General features: G+C 37.9%; 1 protein-coding gene across 4 annotated transcripts in view; it reads right to left on the bottom strand.

Moving 5' to 3' along the window:
* The window catches only part of Kcnip4 (potassium voltage-gated channel interacting protein 4), an 857080-nt gene that overhangs the window by 143763 nt on the left and 688872 nt on the right, over positions 1-24445 (bottom strand). The window contains exon 1 of one of the 4 annotated variants that reach the window (XM_048364617.1): positions 21671-22092. The exons of the other annotated variants lie outside the window; for them this stretch is intronic. Coding sequence (XP_048220574.1) covers positions 21671-21782 — 112 coding nt within the window. The 5' untranslated portion in view covers positions 21783-22092. Of the gene's footprint in view, positions 1-21670; positions 22093-24445 lie in introns of those variants that run through there. 4 annotated transcript variants of the gene reach the window in all.

Below are 24445 nucleotides of genomic sequence, written 5' to 3'. Positions count from 1 at the left end.
GGCTAAACCCCACACTGTTATCCAACACTTGGGCCACAGACCAAATTAAAGATGAAATCAATGAATTCATAAGCCACAATGGCAATGGAAATACATCACAAAGAAACCTATGAGACACAGCTAAGGCAGTACTGAGGGGCAAGATCATTGCCCTCAGCACTCACATTAAAAGAATGGAAGCAGAGCAGGAGAATAACCTCACGATGAAACTAAAACAACTGGAGAAACAAGAAATGACCAAATCTAAATCGACTAGGAGGAGAGAGATCACAAAGATTAAAGGAGAGATAAATCTGATTGAAAATAGAAAGACCATTCAACAAATAAATAAGACTAAAAGCTGTTTTTTTGAGAAAATAAATAAAATTGGCAGACCCCTCACAAGACTTACAAAAAAAAAGAAGAGAAGAGACTCATATACATAAAATCAGTGACTACGCCGGAAAAATTACAACAAGTACACACGGTATTCAAACAATCATAAGGAGCTATTTCCAGAACCTCTACTCACTAAAAACCAATAATTTTACAGAAATGGATCAATTCTTAGAGAAATACAAACTACCCAAACTGAACCAAGAAGAAATAAATCAACTAAATAAACCAATAACTTACAGTGAGATACAGGAGGTAATCAAGAACCTCCCAACAAAGAAAAGCCCAGGCCCAGATGGATTCACCAACAAATTCTACAAAACCTTTAGTGAGGAGCTAATACCAATACTCCTCAAACTCTTCCGTGAAATAGAAACAGAGGGAGAATTCCCAAATTCATTCTATGAATCTAATATCATACTCATTCCCTAACTAGGCAAAGACCCAACAAAAATAGAGAACTACAGACCAATATCACTAATGATCACAGACACAAAGCTCCTCAATAAAATATTAGCTGACAGGATCCAGAAACTGATCAAGAAAATTATACATCATGACCAAGTAGGCTTCATCCCACATTCACAAGGATGGTTCAACATCCGTAAATCAATCAACGTAATTCACCACATAAACAGAACTAAAATCAAGAATCACATTGTTATTTCAGTCGATACCCAAAAAACCTGTGACAAAATACAACATCCATACTTATTAAAAGCTTTGGAGAGAACAGGAATAGATGGAACATTCCTCAAAACAATAAAAGCCATATACAACAGATCAACTGCTAATATCATATTAAATGGAGAGAAACTTAAATCATTCCCCCTAAATTCAGGAACAAGACAAGGATGCCCACTCTTCCCACTTCTTTTCAACATAGTGCTGGAATCCCTAGCCATAGCAATAAGGCAAGAGGAGGACATCAAAGGGATCCACATCGGCAAGGAAGAAATCAAGTTATCCCTATTCGCAGATGACATGATCTTATATCTGAAGGACCCAAAAATCTCAGTCCCCAAACTCCTACACCTAATAAACCATTTTGGTAAAGTAGCAGGATACAAAATCAATCCACAAAAGTCAGCAGCTTTTCTGTACACCAGCAATATACAAACAGAAAAGGAAATTATGGAAACAATTCCATTTACAGTAGCCAAAAAAAGAATAAAGTATCTAGGGATCAACTTAACCAAGGACGTGACGGACCTATTTAATGAAAACTATAAAAATCTAATAAGGGAAATCAAAGAAGACACAAGGAGATGGAAAGACCTCCCATGCTCATGGGTAGGCAGAATCAATATAGTGAAAATGGCCATAGTGCCCAAATTGTTATACAAATTCAATGCAATCCCTATCAAAATCCCAGCCACATTCTTCACTGAAAGAGACACGAATCCATAAATTCATATGGAACAGCAAAAGACCTAGAATAGCCAAAGCAATTCTAGGCAAAAAAAGCAGTGCAGGAGGTATCACAATACCAGACTCCAAGCTCTACTACAGGGCCATCATAACAAAAACAGCCTGGTATTGCTATAAAAACAGATTGGAAGACCAATGGATTAGAATTGAAGATCCAGAAATAAAACCGCACTCTTACAGTCAGCTGATATTCGACAAAGGAGCTAAAGACATACAATGGAATAAACATAGCCTCTTCAACTACTGGTGCTGGGAGAACTGGGCAGCCATATGCAGAAAACTCAAATTAGACCCAAGCCTATCACCATGCACCAAGATCAACTCAAAATGGATCAAGGACCTCAATATCAGACCTGAATCCTTGAAACTACTGAAGGACAGAGTAGGGAAGACCCTAGAACTTAGAGGCATAGGAAGGAACTTCCTGAATAGAGTCCCAGGGACACAACAAATAGGGGAGAGACTCGACAAATGGGACTACTACAAATTAAAAAGTTTCTGCACAGCTAAGGACATAGCCACCAAAACAGAAAGACAGCCAACGATATGGGAAAGGATATTTACCAGCACAGCAACAGACAAAGGCCTGATATCGGTCATCTAGAGAGAACTCAAAAAACTAAGCCCCTCCAAGCCCAATAAACCTATTAGGAAATGGGCAAAGGAGCTAAAGAGAGACTTCATAAGAGAAGAACTAAAAATGGCAAAGAAGCATATGAGGAAATGTTCAATATCCCTGGTAGTAAAGGAAATGCAAATAAAAACAAGCCTGAGATACCATCTCACCCCAGTTAGAATGGCCTATACTCTGACCTCAGACAACAACAAATGCTGGAGGGGGTGCGGGAAAGAGGAACCCTTCTCCATTGTTGGTGGGAGTGCAAATTAGTACAACCACTTTGGAGAACAATATGGAGGTTTCTCAAAAAGCTCAATATAGACCTACCCTATGACCCAGCCATACCACCCCTAGGCATCTATCCTAAACAGCAAACCCCAAGATATCAAAAAGACATTTGTACTTCCATGTTTATCACGGCACAATTCACAATAGCCAAAATATGGAAACAACCTAGATGCCCCTCCACAGACGAATGGATCCAAAAAATATGGTACCTATACACAATGGAATACTACATAGCGATTAGGAATGGTGAAATATTGTTATTTGCAGGAAAATGGTTAGAACTCGAACAAATAATGTTGAGAGAGACAAGCCTAGAACACAGAAAACAAAGGGGCATGATCTCCCTCATATATGACTGCTAACAAAGGGAGACGGAGAGACAGTAGAGATCAAGTCTGTGAAACCAAAAACTGCTTGTCGAATAGTATTTCCCACAGGATTGGGGCAGCGACCCAAAAGTATGAAACTAAAACCAAACAATTACTCAACACATAAAGGTCAAAAATTGACCTCTCAGTGGAATACAATAGCTCAAAATCTATGTATGTACGTTCATATAAGACTACTGTCGACATATTGTCTAATATCGACATTGCATTTAAAGCCCTAGGTGAATTTTCTTGGGCTCGGCCATGTGGCTACTGTATATGTTCTTGATACATTGTATATTGTATATATGTCTACCTGACCTAGAGAAGGGAAAGAAAAACAGGGCGTAAGATATCACAAGAAATGTACACCTGCCCTACTATGTAACTGTACTCTTGTTGCACAACACCCTGTCCAAAAAATTTGTGTTCAATTAATAAATAAATTTTAAAAAATAGACTACAAAAAGACTATGCCAAGTACCTGATTTCACAGCTATAAAGCCCTGGGTACAATTCTTGCTATCCTCCATGAAATCAGGAAAATGAGATTCTCCATGTATTGACTTACTGCAATGACCAGAACATAACATGTAAACATACAAAGTGCCTTAATGAACATCAGGCCCGCTTCAGTGTCATCCATTACTTTAAATACCATTATAATTCATCTTAATACCATCACTCATGGAGTAGGCAGTCACATTGAATATAAAAAAGAGAAAAAGAGGGAGAGAGAAGTGTGGGGCAGGGGGAGGGAAAGAGCTGTAGGGACAAGAGGAGTAGGGAGAGGGACAAGAGGGAGAGGAGAGGGTGACCAGAGAAAAAGAGAGAGGCAGCAAGTAAGGGAAAGGGCAAAGGAGCCTATAACAAATAAACACTTCTAAAGTGCTATTTCCTGACTGTTTCTCAGTAGTCCTTCATATAGTTAGCAATTATCAGAACTGATGATAAAACAATGGTCACAGAGTGAGTCTGAATGCCTTCTTATCCAAAATTGAAGTTTCTTCCATAAGCCTCTACTTGCTTTCCTGAAGCATTTCATAAAGAATCAAGAGTGGTTGCAAGCATACTTATGCCCTACAGTCTTATAAAAGCATTCAGGCAAGGAGAGGCAGATATGGTTGGTCAGCTTTCTATTAAACTACTTTCTTCAGAAATACTTTGACAAAGTTAGGCACAGCCTGGAAAGTAATCGAAAATCTGCCTCCTCATTTGCTTTCACCTCTGTTGCATGGTTCTGGATGCATGGCTGTGTGATGCCCCAGGAAAGATTTCTCCATGGCACAGGGAATAGGAATCCAGAAATATATTTGGGAGATGTGGCACGACCCAGGGCACTTGTCTCATTCTAGGGTGCCACATAGCAGGGACTACAATTCATTGAAACCCTGACCTACATGCAAGTGTTGAACAGTGCTGTGTCGAGAATCCAGCAAATGGACCACCCCAACACAAAAATGAACAGTAAGCAGATCTTAAACAAAGTCAAATTTACTGGAGAAGAGCAACATACTATTATAGGCAAATGAGACATGAAAGGGTCAGATGGGCCTGGGAAAAGGAGAAGAGACACAGAATTGTGCATAAGAGACCTAGCAAGTTTCCACTGAGGCATTAAAAACTTGGATCATGCATGTGAAGAACATATACATTGAATAATTTGGGGCTTTTGTATATTGGGAAATGGATTCTCCTCTTTGGAAGGACTTATTTCATGGGGTTTTAGTTCAGGGCTTCACACTGTCTAGAGAGGTACTCTACCACATGCATCCTTAGCACTTTTGGCTCCTCACTTATTTTTCAGGTAGGAACTGCTGCTTTTCTTCCTAGGGCTGACTTCAGACTGAAATCTTCCCATCTCCTCTCATATATCTGGGATTGTAGGTTTATGTCATCATTCCCAGCCTCAGGAATGTTTTTAAATATATGGCTATTTAGTATATTATGAATATTTGATATGTTTCATTTCCTTTCCATCTCATAATGAGATATGAATGCCTCAGATGAAAATGGTCTGTGGGAAAAATAATTAAAACCAAGGAATTTAGTAAGAATTAAGGTTTTGATTATTATTCTTTCAATGATAATGTTTGAGACAGATCACAAAATGTGAGGTAGCCATTTTTATCTCCGGTATTATTAAATACACAACAAGAATGTCTTTATAGGTCAAATTTAAAAATTAAAAGTTATCCAGCTATATTACATTGTTCTTTTCGTATTCAACAAAAGAGCATCAAAAAATCCTTTGTGTATAAAGACCAAATTCTGAGAGTTTAAAGGAAACTTACAGATTCAAGAAGTATACTGATCTACAGTGTTGGGGAAAAGGATCCTGTCAGAAAATATACCACAATATATGAACAACTGAAGTGCAGTTGGATCATATACAGTGTTAAGAATGGAAGAAACTGTTCTAGCTAACTAGATTTTCCTTGATTTCTGAAAAATGATCAGCTGATGTTGTATAGAACCAAACTTCCCAGAAGCAGGTCTATAACAAGACAGGCATGTGAAATAACCAGGAAATCTACATTTAATGAAGAATTTCCAAGGGATTCTTGGGTCCCAGAGTCCCTGAAATGCAATGAAAACAAACAGAAATCCACTTTCATATAAGAAAAAAACAAATTATACCCACAATCTGTTAATATTTTCATATACTTTGCTTAAAATGACTTTATAACTAGCAATCCATGTGTTATCTAACTAATGAAACTGAATGTTTTCTTTGGAGATGATTAAGAGGTTAGTATTAAACAAAAGCACTGCCCCTCACTACTACTCTTATGGTTTCCATGGCAACACATCTTCCCTGACTCAGTGTAGCATCACTTGATTCCTACTTTCCCCTTAGGAATGAATATCTTATCTGACCGGTAAATTCAGGAAGGATAACTTCTCTGCTCTACTTGATTTCTCCTTTATGACCTCCAGAAAGTGAATTACACAAAGGATGAGGATTTTCCTCTGCTCTTCTGAGCACACATCTCCTCCCAAACTATCCTTCCATGTTGTGAACAGGGGCGCATGTGTTCTTCTAGTTGACAGCACCTGTGACTTAGAGGGTGCATCATATACCATTATGGATTTGTGTTTCTTTTATGAGTTATTATTCCTAATATTCAGGAATATTAGGATATTTTCACCTGAGCTATAACACAACTCTGGTATACTTATTTCTTCACAGTGAACAATGATTGATAAAATCCCATACACTAAAGGGTGTTATGTGTCCTATAGATTGTATTAAGAGAATGAATTAGTGCGTGTTTCCTGTGTTCCAGAAGCTTCTCAGAGAAACGGTAAAAGGAAAATAAGTTGGTGCATTTGGTGCAGTAAAATCCATAAGGAAAATGAATATCAAAGCAATAAGAGAACAGAAAACTCAAGTTTATAGATAGTCTGAACTCTAACATACACAGAAGAATTGGTTGGAAACACTGTTCAACATAAATAAATATGTGATCAACTTTTGGTAAGAAGACTGCTGTGAGATCTAGAGCAAAGTCAAGTGGATTCTGAGTCCTGGGTAAATGGCTCAAGAAACATGTTTCTATTTCCTCAAGATAAACAATGGGGCATGCCAACTTCACCATCATGACCTTTGTAAAACTTTGGTGAGATTATAAAATGTTCTTTAAATGTCTACTAGAAAATCTCTATGGGTTGTTCTTTTTAATTTTATAAAACCACTTCCAAATCTTTCATATTCTTCTAGTATAAAGACAGTTGAATATGTTACAGTTTAAGCTAGAAAAGAATTGCTACTCATTTGGACTTTAAATGTTGCATGCATACTTTATGTACTTTTATATGTGGAGTCTTCAGACTTTAGTGATTTTTTAACAACCAAACAGCTGTTGCTGTTTTATATAGGAGAAGGTTCGGTTTGGGGAAAATGAAATCGTTTGTCTAAGACCACACACATCTGTGAATGGTGGAGAAAGAATTGAGACCCAATGTAGTCCACCGCTGGGCTCTAAAATTGATGGGAGGTGAAACTAGGTGTTTATAGAAGGGTAGAAAGCATATCCTAACTATTGATGAAATATTTAATATTTAATCATTCCAATGTCTTTTTACTTTGGTGCCAGTATTGGGGTTTGAATTTAAGTGCTGGTCATTCTCCCATCCTTAGCATTTTCATTCAGGGCTGGTGCTCTGCCACTTGAGCCACAGCTCTACTTCCAGCTTTTTGGTGGATAACTGGAAATAATAATGTCATAGACTGTCATGTCTGGGCAGGCTTCAAACCTTGATTCTTAGATCTCAGTCTCTTGATTATCTAGGATTACAAGTGTGAGCCACAAGTGCCCAGCTTGGTTTCATTATTTAGAGTTACAGTCTATCTATTCATTGATCTATCTATTGATCTGACAACCTTCAGTGAAAATGTGATTTAGCCTGAAGTTCAGCAAAATCATTGTTCTATACCAGATAACTGGGTTCTCTGACCTTCAAACTCTTTTCTGACAATTTCTCTCCTTGCTCAGGTTAAACTCTTGTCATAAAGATTGCTGTTTCCATATGGTAACACATTATGGTGGTCACTACATTTATTTTTCTCAGGCAACAATGTTGTCTGTACTCAAATATCTAATTGTTATTATGGAAATAAGCATTTTTGACTTACTAAAAACAACAGTAGACACAGGTAATGTGTTAAAAATACCAAATTCCGTAATCCTTGGGAGAAGTCATTCATGATGCAATAGGAGAAGATGGATTTCAAGTTCAAGAACTCTAACTTTTACCTGTGAATAAGATTTGACTCTCATGTTAGGAAAATGTGTTGAGGAAGATACATTTCATTGCAAAGCACAATACGTGAGTATTCTGGAGTAGTATATGGATACCTCAGAAAGGGTAAATATCTCTTTTGTTTATTTCAAGACCATATCTTATCTCAAGACAGTTCTACTTAACCAAAGAGAACATCCAAAGGAAAAGGCAAAAAGAAAGTAATTAAATTTAACTCTTAACCCTTTGCTTAGACATTGCCTCTTTTTTCTCCAATTTTTAATTAAATACAAAGACAAAAACAATTGAAATTTAGAAGGCTTAAGAATAAACAAAGAATAGCTAAGGGGGCTCAACTTCAATCCCATCCTATATTCTTGTTTATATTTGAGATTGCCTTAAGATCAATACACCCATTAGCTGAGAAAGTATTCTATGTTTGATAAAACTGTAGTCATCTATGACATGCTGTATATCATATAAGCCAAGGACCAGAATGAAGAACGTGGCACCATAAGGATATCTCACCACTGATACCACTTGTAATAAAATTAGTGGATTTCAGAAGAAGAAATTGAGGCTACATCTAAAGCCATATTGGACCACTGGAAAAGCTTCCCTCTATTCTCAATTCCACTCCCCGAACTGAACTTATTCCAGGACTTAATTTGTTCCCTAGAAAACAGACATAGTCCAGTCTTTCTGCAGGTAAGGTGACAAGATTTATTCTCAGAGAAAAAAGTTCCCCACTCAGACACTCATTGGCAAACTGGCCCTATTATTATAAAGTTTGTGTATCTGAAACCTTATTGACACGGGTTAGCCCTGAATTTGGCAAAGATTTTGCAATTACAGAATTATTTGCTGACTTTGTAGTTTTCCTTGAATAAATGCTATAAATTATGAAGCCAAATGTTAGTTTTATTGTTGGCTCCTGCTAGAAGAGGTATGCAAACAACACTGAGGCTCGATTGCTATTTTGAGCATTCACTTTTAGTCAGAATCCTTGTTTTGCAACTTTTTAATGAGATTCAGTTTCACAGCGAAACTCTCCCTATAGAATTGCTAGGGTCATGAAGTAATGCATTTGGCTGAATTCCTCTGAGTCTCCTTGAAAATTTACAGTAACAGGAAGGAATTAATTTTCACTCACGTGATTTTTCAGGAGGCCTTGTTCATTTAACTTTCAGTTCAACAGTGATATTCAGGCTGCTGGAAATTGTAAGTACAGGGGTGGGATTTAGGTGTTCATTCAGGTGCCTAAATCTTCTAATGATTTCATCATTATCCATCTTTTCCTATAATTTGTCAAAATTTAGAATCTAATCCTCAGTTTACTTCACTGCTCGGAAGCTTGCAATATTCCTTCTCTTTATTCAGTAGATAATTTTTGTGACCATATAATTAATTACTATGTATCTGCTGACATAACCTGAGTTCTGTCTTTAATTCTATCCAAATGGAAAGTGAATCTCAGAAATTTCTTAATTCCAAATGTAACATCTTAGTTGTGATAATCTACATATTTTAACGTATGCTTTCCTTTCCTTCACTTAGAAAAAATCTTAGATTTCAAAGAATTTTCTGGTCTAGTAGCTTTGAAAAAATGTCCTCACTTATGAAGAAAATGCCTTTGGACTTTCTGTTATGTGAGAGAATTTAAAATATTTAGTATTCTCTGTGCCAATCGTGGTGTAAGAAGATAAGGCATTCAATAATAATTAGGAAATGTTAGCTACATATCAAGCATCAAGCGCTCACATGAAAACTCCACAGGCCTTTGTGGACATATCATTCTGTGTTTTAAAATCTTGCTCCAAAACTGGCATTGGGATCCTGTTTGTCTTGTGTGTATGAAGCCTGGAACTGAGATGTTTGTGATTTCCCAGAGACCCACAGCCAGTCTATATCAGAAGAAAGCTTTGTCGGACATCTGTCTACCTTTAAAGCTTGACATATGCCTGTCTACTCTTTTATAAACAGTGTTTCTCTGTCTCTACAACCAAGCTCTTTCAGTAAGTCCCAAAGGTCCTGGGTAGGTCCTTTAGGTCATTTCACTATCATGACCCACACTGGGGAGTTTGGATAGGCATTCTTACCTTATTATCTCAAATATATTTTCATTTTGGTTGTTGACATTGTTATATAAGATACCCTACATCTTTCTATCAGATGAACAATGTTTGTTTTAACTAGACATTTCATTGCTGTGACAACTACTTGATTAAAATAATTTGAAGGACGATAGATTTAATTTTACTCAGGAGTTTACTCTATGGTCTGCTGGCTGTATAGCTATGAACATATAGTAAGGCAGAATATGAAAGTGTCAAGAGGATGTGACACTGAATACTGCTCACTTCATGGTGGATGGGAAGTAGAGAGATCGAAACCAAGGAAGGGACTTGAAACTAAACATAGCCTTCCAAACGTACACTTAGCGAACTATTTCCGCCAACTAGCCCTACCTCCAAACATTTCTATGATCTCCCAGTAATGGTATCTAATTGTAAATCCACCAGTGGATCAATCCATTGACTAGATGAAAGCCTGGTGATTCAATCACCTATCAATAATTGCATCTATCAACTAAGGACCAAACCTTAAACACATGAGCCTCCAGGCAGTCACTTCATATTCAAATCATAATGAGCACATATCTCAAAGAAGAAATATTTATCTACTTCCCTACTATTTCAAGTCATCTAAGAAAAATGCATGCCTTAGAAAGGCTTGGGAAATGTTTCTGTAAATATGAATAGCAATAATTATATGCCTGTCAATTTTTCTAAATATGTACAAACATGAGACTTAATTCATGTAGTAGAATAATTTGTCATCTTTTTTTATTCAGTGATGAATCCAGTATCTACTTATGCCAGTCTAGATGATTGAAATGAGTAAAATGGTTCTCCTTATTTACATGAAGAGAAACATAGTAATTGATGAGAAATAATGAGTGGCAAAATAGCAGTTTCTTATTTACACAAAGTTGAATTTGTCAATATAAGTTTAAACTATACTAACAGTACAATGGTAAGGCAGGGTTTTGAATCACCAATGCTTATTAATATTGATCTTGCTAGAATTAAGATCTCATTCAAGCATGACAAGTATAACAAGCAAATTTGACCCCATTGCAAACAAATAGGTCAGGTGGATAGGTAGATTGCTAGATGGATAGATAGCTAGATAGAAAGATACAACCTACCAAATATAACTAACTTACAAACATAAGTTTATATTTTTATATACTCTATATACTCATATAGTATGACTCTAGTCATATATGTGATTCTAAGCTACTAACATAAATATAAAAATAAAAACAAACTGATTCACAAATATTTTACCGCATGATTTATTAGACTAACAAAACTGTAACAATAACTTACATCTTCTTCAACTAGTATAATAAATGATGGGGCAAAGTTTTATAAAATATAAATGTAGATATTAAATATTCATGAAGTATCTGTAATCAAATATAAAAGTATTGATTTTCTAATATTAAATTAAAGGATATATAAAAATTTTACATTCTGACAGTATTATTAAGTTTAAGGGTGAAGTTTACATATTGAAATAAAGAAAATAAATAAATACTATCTGTGGTAATTATTTGAACTGTGTGTAGCTGCGGATATTTTTTCATATTCCTTTATTTTTATATTTATAAGCTGTCATTGGTGATTTTTACTACTTTCTGAAAGGAAAAACACTTTTTTTCCCTCAAACTTCAGTTTTGGTTTCCCAAGATGTTTCTGGGCTATGATGTTTAAATTTAAGGTTAGATTTATAACTTATGAAAATGTTTACCTACAAAGACTTAACCTATGGTTCCCAGTAGGAGAAGATTTTTACCCTACCCTACTCTCTGAACATTTGACATGCTTTGGGGTATTTTTGGTAACAACTCCTGGAAGGATGCTAATGGCATTTAGTTAACGGAGATCAAGGATGCTGCCATTCATATTTTAATGCACAGGAAAACACCCACAACAAGAACTATTCAGCCCTGGATATTGAAATCACTAGAGTTGAGAAGCATTGCTTAAAATAAAATGTTTTAAAGTTATGTGAATTCGAGAGCGTTATAGAAACTCTGAGTTCAATGCCCAAATTTCTGAATAAAGTTATCTATCCATTATCTACCCATCCATCCACTGACTCCCACAAGACATTTGAGAATGTGGAGGAAGTGTTTTGCCTTATGTGGTGCTTGAGGTTTAGAGAAAGAGAAAAACATCGAAATCAAGAGTTTAATGTAGTTTGAAGTGCTAAGAACAAGTACTTTGGGATAAAAGAAATGCACACTTATCCAATGAGATAGTTCAAGGGAGATTTTCTGAAAGAAATAGCTCCTGAGCTGAGTCTATAGGATAAGGAAGAGTTAATCAAGTGCAGATCAGTGGGGATTGTGTTCTAGAAGGGACATAGCCAAAGCAAAGGCATTAAGGATGAAACAGCATGGAGTGCTCAAGAAGAAACTGGACTTCAACAGCACTGAAGCATACATAATGGGCAAAGGCAAAGTATGGGGAGACGCTTGAAAGCCCTGGAACCACAGAATCTTTCTCTTGAGCAAGGTAACCCAGGCTTTCCAGAGGAGGAATTAGGAAGAAAGAGTTTAGAGTTTACAGTTGGAAAATGTTTCCAGAAAATACAAGAAAAGAAAGTATTTGGAAAGATGAGCACATACAATAGAAGGGCAGCTGTAAGTGAGAGGAGATTCTATTTTTTTTTGGCCAGTCCTTGGCTGTGAACTCAGGGCCTGAGCACTGTCCCTAGCTTCTTTTTGCTCAAGGTTTGCACTCTGCCACTTGAGCCACAGCGCCACTTCTGGCCGTTTTCTGTATATGTGGTGCTGAGGAATAGAGCCCAGGGCCTCATGTATATGAGGCAAGCACTCTTGCCACTAGGCCATATCCCCAGCCCGAGAGGAGATTCTTGAGGTACTTCATCATATTGCTACTGGAACATACAGTTGGGCTGGAGGCAAAGGAAGAAGAAACATCAGAGATGAGAGGTGACTGTGAGCAGGTAGGTATTTCTCTGACACTAATCTTTACTTTAAAACTTGGAGACAATCAGATTTTATACAGAAGAATTTTGAACAGCACCTCAGATTTCTATTGTGAGAGTATGCAATCAACAGAAGAGAGATAAAATGGGGATGAGACCGAAATTAGACACATTTATGGACTCCAATTGATAGTCTGCACTTCTAGCAATGAAACCAATGGAAGGACAAGGAAAACTGCCCCAAACCTTATGGAGCTGAGGTAGAACATTGCTTCCTTCCTGGGTCAGGACAAAATGAATGAATAAATCATGTGAAAAACCATGCATTCATGAGGGCTTTTTATAATTAATTGTTCTACTGTGTGCACAATGAACCAGAGGCAGGATTAAATTCAGATTAGAAAAGACAGGTGGTAATAGACGGAGGGTGAGTTTTGAATTGAGCTCAAGTGGGAAGGAAGGGGTAACATTTGTGCAGAAGGCATTCTGGGTAAAGAGAAAGTGTTAAGGAGACACCCAGCTATTAGAATCAACATGAAGTTCATGAACGAGAACGCTAAATTAGGTCTTGTCAGCCTTCAAAATTTTCAAGGATGCATGAAGAATCATGTTGAGAGAGTCATAGGGAATCAACTCAAGGATCACAGAATTTCCCCATTGGTCATTCTGTCCTTCATGCTCCCTGATAATTTCTGCACAGATAGGAAGTCAGGGACATTTGATAAACCAATTAGTTTATATGTTTTTGTTCACCTTATATCATTCTATCCCAAATCATGTTTTTAAGTTACTAATAAGTATTATAGACATACATGAAAATAGGTGTAAGTTTAGAGAACTGAGTGAATTATTATACTTGACGGGGATGATGTACCTGTAATGTGATGATTGGCAATTTTTTTAAGATGCCCTAGGTAATATAAAAATGTCACGTGAAATATCTAGATGTGTATCTCTCCCACAGACAAGAGCCTCTTTCTCTGCTAGTATGTTGAATGACAGGCACATGTTAAAATTCCCTCAGATAGACTGGTGACATGTTCGAATGTCCAGTTAACTGAAAGTTCCAGTTAACCTGGATTTCTTGGCCCTGTACCAGTTACTAATTCAATGGATCTGTGATAGAGATCTGAGAATGCAAATTTCTAATGATTCCCTAGGCTGATGCTGTTCAGAAACCACTTTGAGAAGCACTGATTCAGACAATAAGCCCGAATGGTCAAGCCCTTGATATCTACAAAGCATTTTTCACTGACTTCAATGGTACTGTTGGGCTTCATTGAAGAGACAAGGTTGGCCAACACTTCTTAAATATTTTATGAGTTTTAGATCAACCATCTGTCATGACCATTCAAACCTGGTGTTACAAAACCAGCCCCAAATAATGCATAAAAATGGATACAGAATTGTCTAAATAAAGCTTTATTCATAAATGTGCAAACTTGAGGTTCACATAATAATAGCTAGGATGATAGGTGTGAGCCACCAGCCCTCAACATGAATTAGGTTTCAAACTCAGGTATTTCTCTCGTGTCAGATTAGATTTCCTTTCCCCCACCCCTCCTCTGCCCTCTTGCTTATGTGTGAGGACAAAGGCAGCCTTAGCAAGCATTTAGGAGAAGCTGATCTCATTTCATTACCTCAGTCTTGGTGTTCTCTTAATGAATAGAGTCAATGTCATAGAATGCCAATATCAGACAAAGATCACTCTGTATCCATAACTGATCAAAAAGTACCATTCTGGAATCATATTTGAACAGATATCGAAATTTGAACTTCAAGTCACTACATCTCCCTGTTCATCGAGCAAAGACCAGTAACTATTGCTTCTTTACTAATTAACACTGCTAGCTTCTGTCTAGTCTTTATTTTGTTGAAATATGACTAATACAATCTATTGCAGAATCACTCTGGCTTCCCAACAGTTTCAGAAGCAATACCACAGGCTCAAAACTCTTAAATCTTTACTAATACTCTTAAAGTCTTCTACATGTACCTCCCATTCTGTGCATTCTCTGTCTGCCTCCATGTCTCTGCAATATACACACATTCTCTCTCTCTCTCTCAAACACACACACACACACACACACACTTTCAGTCTCTCTCGCTTTCAGTCTCTCTCTCTCTGTCTCTTTCTCTCTCTCTCTCTTCCCTCTCTCTTCCATCCTTTTGACCTTCCTAGTCTGAGTAAAGATTGAAGCTCTACTTTCTCAGCTAGGCTAGATGATAGATTCTCAAAAGTAGCAACAATGAAAAAAAATAGTCCTAAAGCAAATCACTATCAAATCACTATCAAGTGCATTGCCATGTCTAGGAGAGACAGTTGGCATTTTACATAGATTTGTGAACATTTGTAGGGTTAACCTTATTTTCAAACATAAAGTTGTAGAAGCTGCTTGTATTTATAAAATATGATTCTTTTTCTTTTTCAGCTTCTGTGTCCACCTATCGAAGTCTTCTCTGTTTCAACTCTTGAGATTTCTATTTTAAATTTTTTTTTTTTTTTTTTTGGCCAGTCGTGGGCCTTGGACTCAGGGCCTGAGCACTGTCCCTGGCTTCTTCCCGCTCAAGGCTAGCACTCTGCCACTTGAGCCACAGCGCCACTTCTGGCCGTTTTCTGTATATGTGGTGCTGGGGAATCGAACCTAGGGCCTCGTGTATCCGAGGCAGGCACTCTTGCCACTAGGCTATATCCCCAGCCCTTGAGATTTCTAATGTCACTGTCTTCATACAATATCTTCCCAGACCCCTTCCAACTGGATAGAGTGAGTACTTTTTAAGAAGGACTTGTTCTCACACTCAGATACATTTTCATCTTGGATTATTCATGGGTCATTTAGTTTCTAGGAAATTCGAAACTCTTTAAGGACAGTAAAACACTTTCCTGCCATCTGTTCTTCACATAGTAGGTGCTTCATACACATTTGTTACATTCCAACTATAAATAGAAAATGCATCCTCAATTACACAAGCAGGCTTCTCTTTCTGCTGATCCAAGCCCACCTAAACTGGGTTTCTATAACTCACACTTGTATGTTTCAGATGAAAATATTTCCCAGGGCTATAGAATTTTGATTAACAATAGTCCCGGATGCTTTCAAGGAGCAAGCATAATTAACTTGTGTGAAATCTCATGCTCAGAAAAATAAGTAAAGAAGTAAAGTAATCAACAATCTTTGGTCTACCATGCACATTTGAAAGTGACACTGATTATCCTTAATTTGATTATTGCATGTGTTAATTCATTTTTGCATCTTTTATATACAAATTAGTATGGTAAAGAGCAAAGATAGTTACCATCAGGAAGGATTAAAAGTATGTTAATGACTCTCATACACCTTTATGTTGTTGTTCCGGAAATTCCATATGTTATATTGGACCCCAATGCTCCAACATGGTGTAATCTCTCTCTTAGCTATCGTAGCTATAGGGCCTTAGCTATAGCTGCATACACTCATTGCTTGCATGCTAAACTGATACATTTCTCTTCAGTAATAAAACTCTTCTTAGAGGTAACCTCCCCCTTGGGATCACATGACACCATTTCTGTATTTTCCACTTGGATTAATTATTTTACATTTATTTCTCTTAGATTTATTAGCATTGGCGTGTTTGCCACAATGGATCATATTTTATTTATTTATTGATTTATATTCCCATTCACCTTAACAACTAAGAGTTTCTAGAGGAAATGAACACCGTCTATTCATTTTAGGATACTGGTAACTGAAATAGCATATATCATAGACAAATAGGAAATGTTTATTAAATGTGAGACACTGCTGAAAAAATATGGCAAAAAATGTTGGTAATTATTGAAGCTGGTTGAAAATATAATGGGTGGCTGGCTTGTTATGCTATTTTCTATGTTTTTTTTTCCATGCAAAATGTTTCAAAATAAAATACTCAAAATGACGAAAGGCCTTGGGAGATGTCAGGTAAATCTACTAGTTTTTAAGTTTCCATCACCAATGGAGCTGTATCCAAATTTCTTTCTTTTCTCCTAAGAAAGAAATATTTAAAGCCCAAGGATGCTGTCCTGAAATGAAATCCATTTTTTTTCTTGTTCTGTAAGCCATGGATATTGTATTAAACGAGAATGTCTGGATAAACTGGAACCTGACGGTTCACTCTGAGGGTTTTATTGCAGAGAGAGCTGTATGGATTTTTCTCCTTCTTGCCTCTCATCCGCACTGCTACAGATGAAGAGCTGGTGACTCTAGCTCTGAACACAACTTCATTCCCTGGCTTGTCTACCCGATCACTGATTACTTTCCAAAAAGTCGAAGACTTGGAGTCAGTGATTCTTACTGTTTAGTAAGCAAATATATACTTTCCACATTAAACCTCGAATGTCCATCACAGTCACACCTCCCACATTAAAATCTGAGCCCCATTTGCTACAAGCCATACTTGAGTCAATGCCTTATGTCACCTAAGTCCCCCTTCAGGCTTAATGGCATGGCTCAAACTCTTAGCTCAGTCTGGAATCTACTTAATTATCTAACTAGAAAATTTATTTTCTAACTTCTAAGTGTTACATAAGGTTCTTTCCCTTTGAAACTTTCTCTGGTCCCTTTTCAGAATGCTCCAGTCCACCTTTGCGTCAATATTGCTGAGCTTTATGTTCAGCATGTTTATCCTTAAGTCTCATTTGGTAAAGATCGCTCACTACTCTGCTTCTGTGTCTTTGATCATAAAAAAAAATATCTGTTGAAATGAACTAAACAAAGTCTTACTAGTGTGCAAACTCACTGAGGGAATTTCCTTTTGCTCTTCAAGTATTTCAATCAGTACCTAAGAGGTGACCCTGTGCACAGTCAGAATTCAGTATGACATATGTAAATTACATGCTAAACTACAAAAGGAGAGGATAAGTCTTATGAGTATTCATCATGATTCCCCTTATTAACAAGTGGATATGTGTTAAAACCTCAAATCATTATATTAAAATTCCATTAGTCATTCTAATTCTCTTTACAAATTACTTTTGCTTTCTAAAATCTTGGATTTAAACTGAAAGAGAGTTTAAATAGGATTTTATCCAAATCAGAAACTAATTAAAATGGGAAAATGGTTTCTTTTACCAGTTTTCTGTCTCTACTCATTTCTTACCATCATTAGGTATGAAAATACCAAGGTAATACTACTTATTTATCTCAACAGTAATGTGAACCTTCTATCCAAATAGACTCAGAAGTACTTTCTATGTTAATTGATATACACAGTTACACTGGAGGACATAGCTCATAATGGCACCATTCAAGTATCATTACCTACTTAGGACAACATCAAAACTCAGTGTTGCCTAAAAGAAGATTGAAGTTCTGATGTGGGCTCTGTCATCTTAACTTTGCCATAAACAAGAATGCCAATTCTCTCTGTGTCTTATTATTCTTTCTATTGGGTAGGCAGAATATCAGAGAAGTGTTTGGCAATCTCCACAGGGAAAACTCTTATTCACATTTTTGTAATTTAAATCTAAAAGGCATGAAGTATTCAATGTTTATATAGCTTGGTTTTTAGTTATCTTTTTCTTTTCTTGATCTTTCACTTCTTTGGTGATGATAAAGCTTAGGCTCTGATTCTATTTTATCATTGTCATGGCATAAGGAAAATTGGACAGAAGACATAGGCTATAATTCTGACATTCTTACTGGCTCTCATTGTGGGGTGCTACTTGGATTTACTATTTGACATTATTGAATGCATCATGCAGACCTTACAAGGAAAGGGGCATAGAAGACCACTTGGCATGTCTTTGTCTTAATTCATAAAAATAGCCAGTTGTATGGCTTAGCTAGCTTGTGTCTAATGCTTTGGTCTCAGTTTGAGGGATGGAGTGAAAAGATTTATAGAAATTAAATGGGTTTTGCATGCTCTACTTTCTGAATAATGTATTGTTTCAAGTATTGTTCTAAGCTTTAGAGTCCAGTTAGTAAAGACTCAAGAATTCAAAGGGCTTAGCCAGGTACCAGTGGTATAGTACTATAATCCTAGCTGCTCACGAGGCTGAGATCTGAGGATTGTGATTTGAAGTCAGCCCAGTCAGAAAAGTCCCTATGAGGCTCTTAGCTTCAGTTAACCACTCAAAAAACACAAGGGGAGCTGTGGCTCAAAGTGGTAGATTGCTAAGCTGGAGAAAAAAGCTCACAGGGACAGTGCCCAGGCCTAAGTTTAAGTGCTGTGACTGACCAAAAAAAAACAAAACAACAACAACAAAAAAAAGGTAGAAGAATTCAGAGGGCTAGGCACAGTAGTTCACACTTATAATCCCAGCTAATGGAAAGGTAGAGCTAGAAAGGATTGTGGCTCAAGTTCAGCCTGGGGAATCTATTTGTGTATAAAGATCTCTCTCTCTCTCTCTCCCTCTCTCTCTCTGTCTCTATCCCTAGCTGAAAAATAACTTAAAGCAAAAAATGGTTACAGACATGACTCAAGTAGTAGAACACTTGCCTTGCAAACATGAGTTCCTGGGTTTAAACCTTAAGTATCGTGAGGTAAGAGAATCACTCTACGTATTCAGTAGTCTTTGATTAGAGTCCCACCTTTGTTGCTGGTTAGTTTTATCTTCTGATAAATTAGTGAACCTTTCCGGTGTGCATTCATTTGTGATCTATGTGAAATAAGAGAGCTGGACCAGACCAGCGCTTCCCAATATGTACTCCAGAACACCTATAAAATTTGATTGGCCCAGTAAATATGTGCCTTACCTTATGTATATTAGCAACCTACGTCTATATATTTTAGCATGATCAAGACTTATATTTCACAGTGAATCCACAGTAATTCCAGCTTTATACAATGAATATGTAGGCATGTCTATAGGAGCACATAGAAAAGTGACTATAATTAGAATATGGATGTGACATGAGTATTTTTCCTGAGAAAGACATTCAGACCAGCTTAAAAATCCTTGAATGTAGCTGAGAGAAGTTAGGTTTACAGTTCTACTTTACATTGTTAGAACTCAACATATGAAGCTTTATTTTGCAATCTTATCATTTTAAGTGACAGAAAACTTGAAACTGAATCATTGCCAGGATTTTCCCACTTGGGACTGTTAACTTTCAATTTTCTACATCATCAGTGATGAGGAATAAAGCAATTATGTGCTGTCTTCCAGTGATGTGAGAGTTGACTGCCTGTTTTCCTCTATGGTGGGTCTACTTGAGACTCAAGTCGGCAGCTAAGCTACCCTGGGTCTTGAGCACTAACTCTGGGAGCTATGGCTAAAGAAAATTAAGGCAACAAATCCAAATCACCAAATGACAGGAAAGCAAATGATTCTCACCAAATAAAATGAGATTATCTTGTTTATATTACATTAAGTCAGTCATGTTAATGTCTTGATTTAGGAATATCAAAAATATGAAAGATTGTTGTTTGAGAGGTTTGTTTCTTCATTGTTTTTCCTTTGAGAGATTAAATAAAATCCCTGTGTTATATAAGGTGAGGAAAAAATCCTAATTTCTGTGTTTTTAAAAAAAATTAATCTTTATTTCATTATGCTTAAACAGAAGTTATCATAGACTAAACAAACTTATAAGAAGACATGAAAATCACATGACAACTTATTTTCTTATGTTGGACTGAACAATTAGAACATAAGAAACCTATTTTGTAGAATAATGAACTTTCTAACAATAAGTTTCTATGACCATTACTAACATATTAGCAGAAACAACCTGTGTATCAGATTTAGTTATAATGTCACCTTTGCCCTAGATCTTAGGTCCTAAAGTAAAGGTTACAAAAATCTGGAGACATTTAAGTCCTCCTCTTTCCTTATATGGTCCAGAAAGTGAGAAGTGAATATTCATAATTCTGTCATAAAATATCGTACACATATCTGGAAAGAATATTAGCAAATATCTTGGACTCCATGTTGTCACTTAGGAAGAAGATCAAAATCAGATATACAATTGGCATCAAGTAATTTAAGTTAAAAATTGGTCAAATCTTGATATTTCAGCGCCAGCGCTGAGAATATTTTTGATTACATATTTGCATACATGTGCTTTATATATGTTGTGTATACATTTATATATACATGTGCGTATACATACACATATACTGATATGTATTTACATAGCTAAACAAAGCTAAACAGCTTTTCCCCTAAAGTCTCTAGTCTTTGAATAAAATATTGATTTGGGATAGCAAAAGTAAATTTTCAATTAGCTGGATACAACATTCCTTGGTAGCCACAGATCTTGTCCTGGTTGGGGGGGGGGGGTTCTTGTGCCCAGAAGACAAGTGATCAAAGTGGCTCCGTGTGAAATATCAGTAGAACACTTGCCCAAAAGAAGTGCTCCAATACACATTTTCACTAAGCCTCAGTTTACACCAAGAGCTAACCACTTTATATCACAATAATAATAATTAAAAAAAAAACTAGCTGTAATCCCCCTGCCTCCCAACCCTGGCAACTAATGAAGCCCACTCAGAAATCTCCCTCACAATCCAAAGAGTCTTAGGAGGATGGTAGCAAGCACCACCATCACCATCAAAAGCCAACCTGTGTCACTACCCCAGAGCACAGATGTAACTTTCCACCTTGGAAATGCTTTTAACCCACAAAATGCCAGAAGCCCACATGGCTTTCAAATAGAAAGAACTCACCATAAAAACCCATTCCCCTCCCTTCCAGTGTCAGAGATCTGGGAGTCGCTAGGCTGCTCTGTGTCAATCAAGCATGCATATGTTACAACTTTGACTTCGGGGTAGTTAAGCCGGCACAACTTCAGAAACATCTAGATGATCCAGTGGGGAATGAGCCCTAAGCAAAGGCACAGACTGGGAGCGACCACTTTACCTTCGGAAAAATCAATCAGTCCCAGCAAATGAAGCAGCTTCAGAGACGCACATATAATCACCACAATGCCCACCGTTTGGAGTCCTTCGGATTCCCACTCAAGAGTCAACATCCTCTGAGCTGGCAGCGCATCCCAGCCTCTGGACCCCTTAGGAGTGGAGGGAGTTAATTAAAGAATCCCAGCAACCACGTAGGGTTTGGAACAAAGACTTCCAAGTGTGTGAGTGTCGGGGGGTGGGGGTTGGGGGGACGTGAGCAGCTCCTCACAGATGCATCAAGCAAAGCAGGCGGCCCCCCGGGGGGAGGACAGACCTGGGCTAAAGTCCAGCCCCTCATGCTGCTCCTCTCATGTATAGTGCCTGGCTGGGTAGACACAAGCACAGCCCGCCAGCTGCTGGACTCCGATGTCTTCCCAGCGCCCGGGAAACAGCTGGGAGGGAAGGGGAGACTTTAAGCCAAGAGGACTGGAGGAGCAGGCTGGGCAGCCCTGCCCTGCTCTAGCTAGCAGCTAGCTTGCTGTCCCGTTTTCTTTTTCTTCCTTGCTAGCTAGCAGCTGCTCTCTCCCCAGAGCCTCCTCTGGGAGATAGCTCAGCCTGCTAGCTCTCTGAATGCGAGGTGAAAAAACAGAATCCGTTCTAGTGGCAGGTACCACTCTTTTAGAAAGCCCGTGGCGAAAACCCCCCGGGGACAGCTTATATTTGGGGGGGCGGGGAGGGGGCGAGGGTGTAGAATAGGAGGAAGGAGAAAGTGCAAGAGCAAAACGATTCGGTGACTTGGTCAGACAAGCGTTTCCCAGGGTTCCTGGCAAGCCTCGACCCCAAACTGCGGCTCTACTCCTGGCTGATGAGTCCAAGGGAGTATTGAGAGATGGATGCAAGGCAGGTGGGGTGGGCGGGGCGAAAGTTTTTTAAAGTAATGTTGAGAATTACTCTCTGGTGTGTTGGACGGACTGTTGTCCTGTCTCTTAGGAGTCCAGCCTTAGTCTCTTTCAAAGCTTCACACACACACACACACACACACACACACACACACACACACACTTTTGATGACAAATTTGGAATGTTTGCTCAACACGCTCCCTTGTGGAGAGTCTGGTTCAGCAGATGTCTGAGTTATGTTTTGTGAATCAAGACACTCAAACTATTCCTATCAACTAGGAAGTGTGGGCTGTACTGGTCTCAAGGATGCCATCAGGTGTCCTACTCCAGAGCTTTGTGGGAAATCACCTTGATTCATGATTGGCTGTACTGGTCTTCTCCACTCTGCTGAAACCTAGCCCAACAATCTCAGGAGAATAAGCTGATTGGCTATGCAAGACAATACGGGGGCTGTCAGGCTTCAGACCTCCTACAGGGGAGCACCTTCAGCTGCTATTTCTCCTCTGCTATGTGATCTTCTTGCAAGGCACTTAACCTCTGTGATAACACTTCCCATTCTGTGATGACAATAGTGTCATGCTGTATTGAAAGCTGTCCATTGAGAAGGAACTGCCATTGTAAGAATTAAATTTTGTCAAAACAATAGACATTTACAGAGCATTTAATATTACAGTGCTCATTAATATTACAACGACTGACCGACCATCAACTCCTCCCCATAGCTCTGTAGGATATTCTGATTTCCTTTAGTTCATAGACAAGGAAACTGAAACAGAGAAGTTACTTGCCAAGCTGTGGGCATCGTGCCTGGGAGGCAATAGCCCATTTAGTTATTGACACTTATGAAGTGGAACATTATGGGTTATAAATGGTACTTAAACAATAGGACAATGAACAGTGGCTAATGTTCTCCTTTGGGGGATTGCAATGTAACAGGGGGGCGGGGGGAAAGGCAGAAAGTGGAAAGTGACCAAAAATGTAGCAGCAGCTTGAGAAGTAGATGTCTTCCAGAGACTCGGTGGGAGAAGAAGAGAGGACTGCAGCTCCACTTGCAAAGAGTGATGTCACCAGCAATAATGGCGGGGGTTTTTACCATTGCTAGAAGTAGTCAGTTGTACTTATGCTTAGGACAGAATGACCTGAGTGAAGTCTGGTTTTCTGCCTTGTTTGCTGTGTGACCTTTGGAAGCGGTGCCATTTCAGAGTCTCCGTTTTCTCAGTTTCATTTGAGAATGTCACTAGTTCCTTTTCATGGCTGATTTAAGAATTATCTGAGACTAAGTGATAAAACCAGCCCTGGGTGACACTGCTCAGCTGTGGACTTAAGGATTCTGATGGAAAAGCAAACTCTTTAGAGACTCCGAAGGGTCTCCTCAGATAAAGTGACTGGTCCTTCCTGTTCCTGCCCTCTACCCCATGGAGACTGAGTAATCACCACAGTTTCAGTACACCTTGGCAATTGTAATGGAGCATTTCAGTTTGGATAATATGTCTATGAAAGATACTTTTGCATCTATCAGCCCATCCACTGTTCATCCTGATATTTTCTTTTACAGTTGCTAGCAAGGCAGTGAAGGTAATGCTGGCCTTAGTAGATGATAGGGAAAGAAATGTTTCAGCAACTCTGAAATTTCCACTGCAGTCAGCTGTAAGAAGACATGAGTTAAAAATGACACAAAAGTTAATTAGGTCAAGTCCTATGCCTTTGTGTCTTTTAAACCTAAATAATACCTGATTACATTAAAAAAAAATAAGTAAACTACAGTGATCAAAGTGACATTGCATTTTCTGGTTCCTAAATTCATTTTTCCCCTTTTTACATCCACTGGTATATTTCAGCAAAACATTTGTCATTTGATCTCTTGACTCATAATTATGCAAATGTTTTAAAACTGCTG

This window comes from Perognathus longimembris, chromosome 16, assembly GCF_023159225.1.
Source record: "Perognathus longimembris pacificus isolate PPM17 chromosome 16, ASM2315922v1, whole genome shotgun sequence".
In the NCBI taxonomy this organism is placed as follows: Eukaryota; Metazoa; Chordata; class Mammalia; order Rodentia; family Heteromyidae; genus Perognathus; species Perognathus longimembris.
The sequence above is the reverse complement of the archived record's forward strand: the minus strand, read 5'-3'. Positions and strand labels throughout refer to the sequence as shown.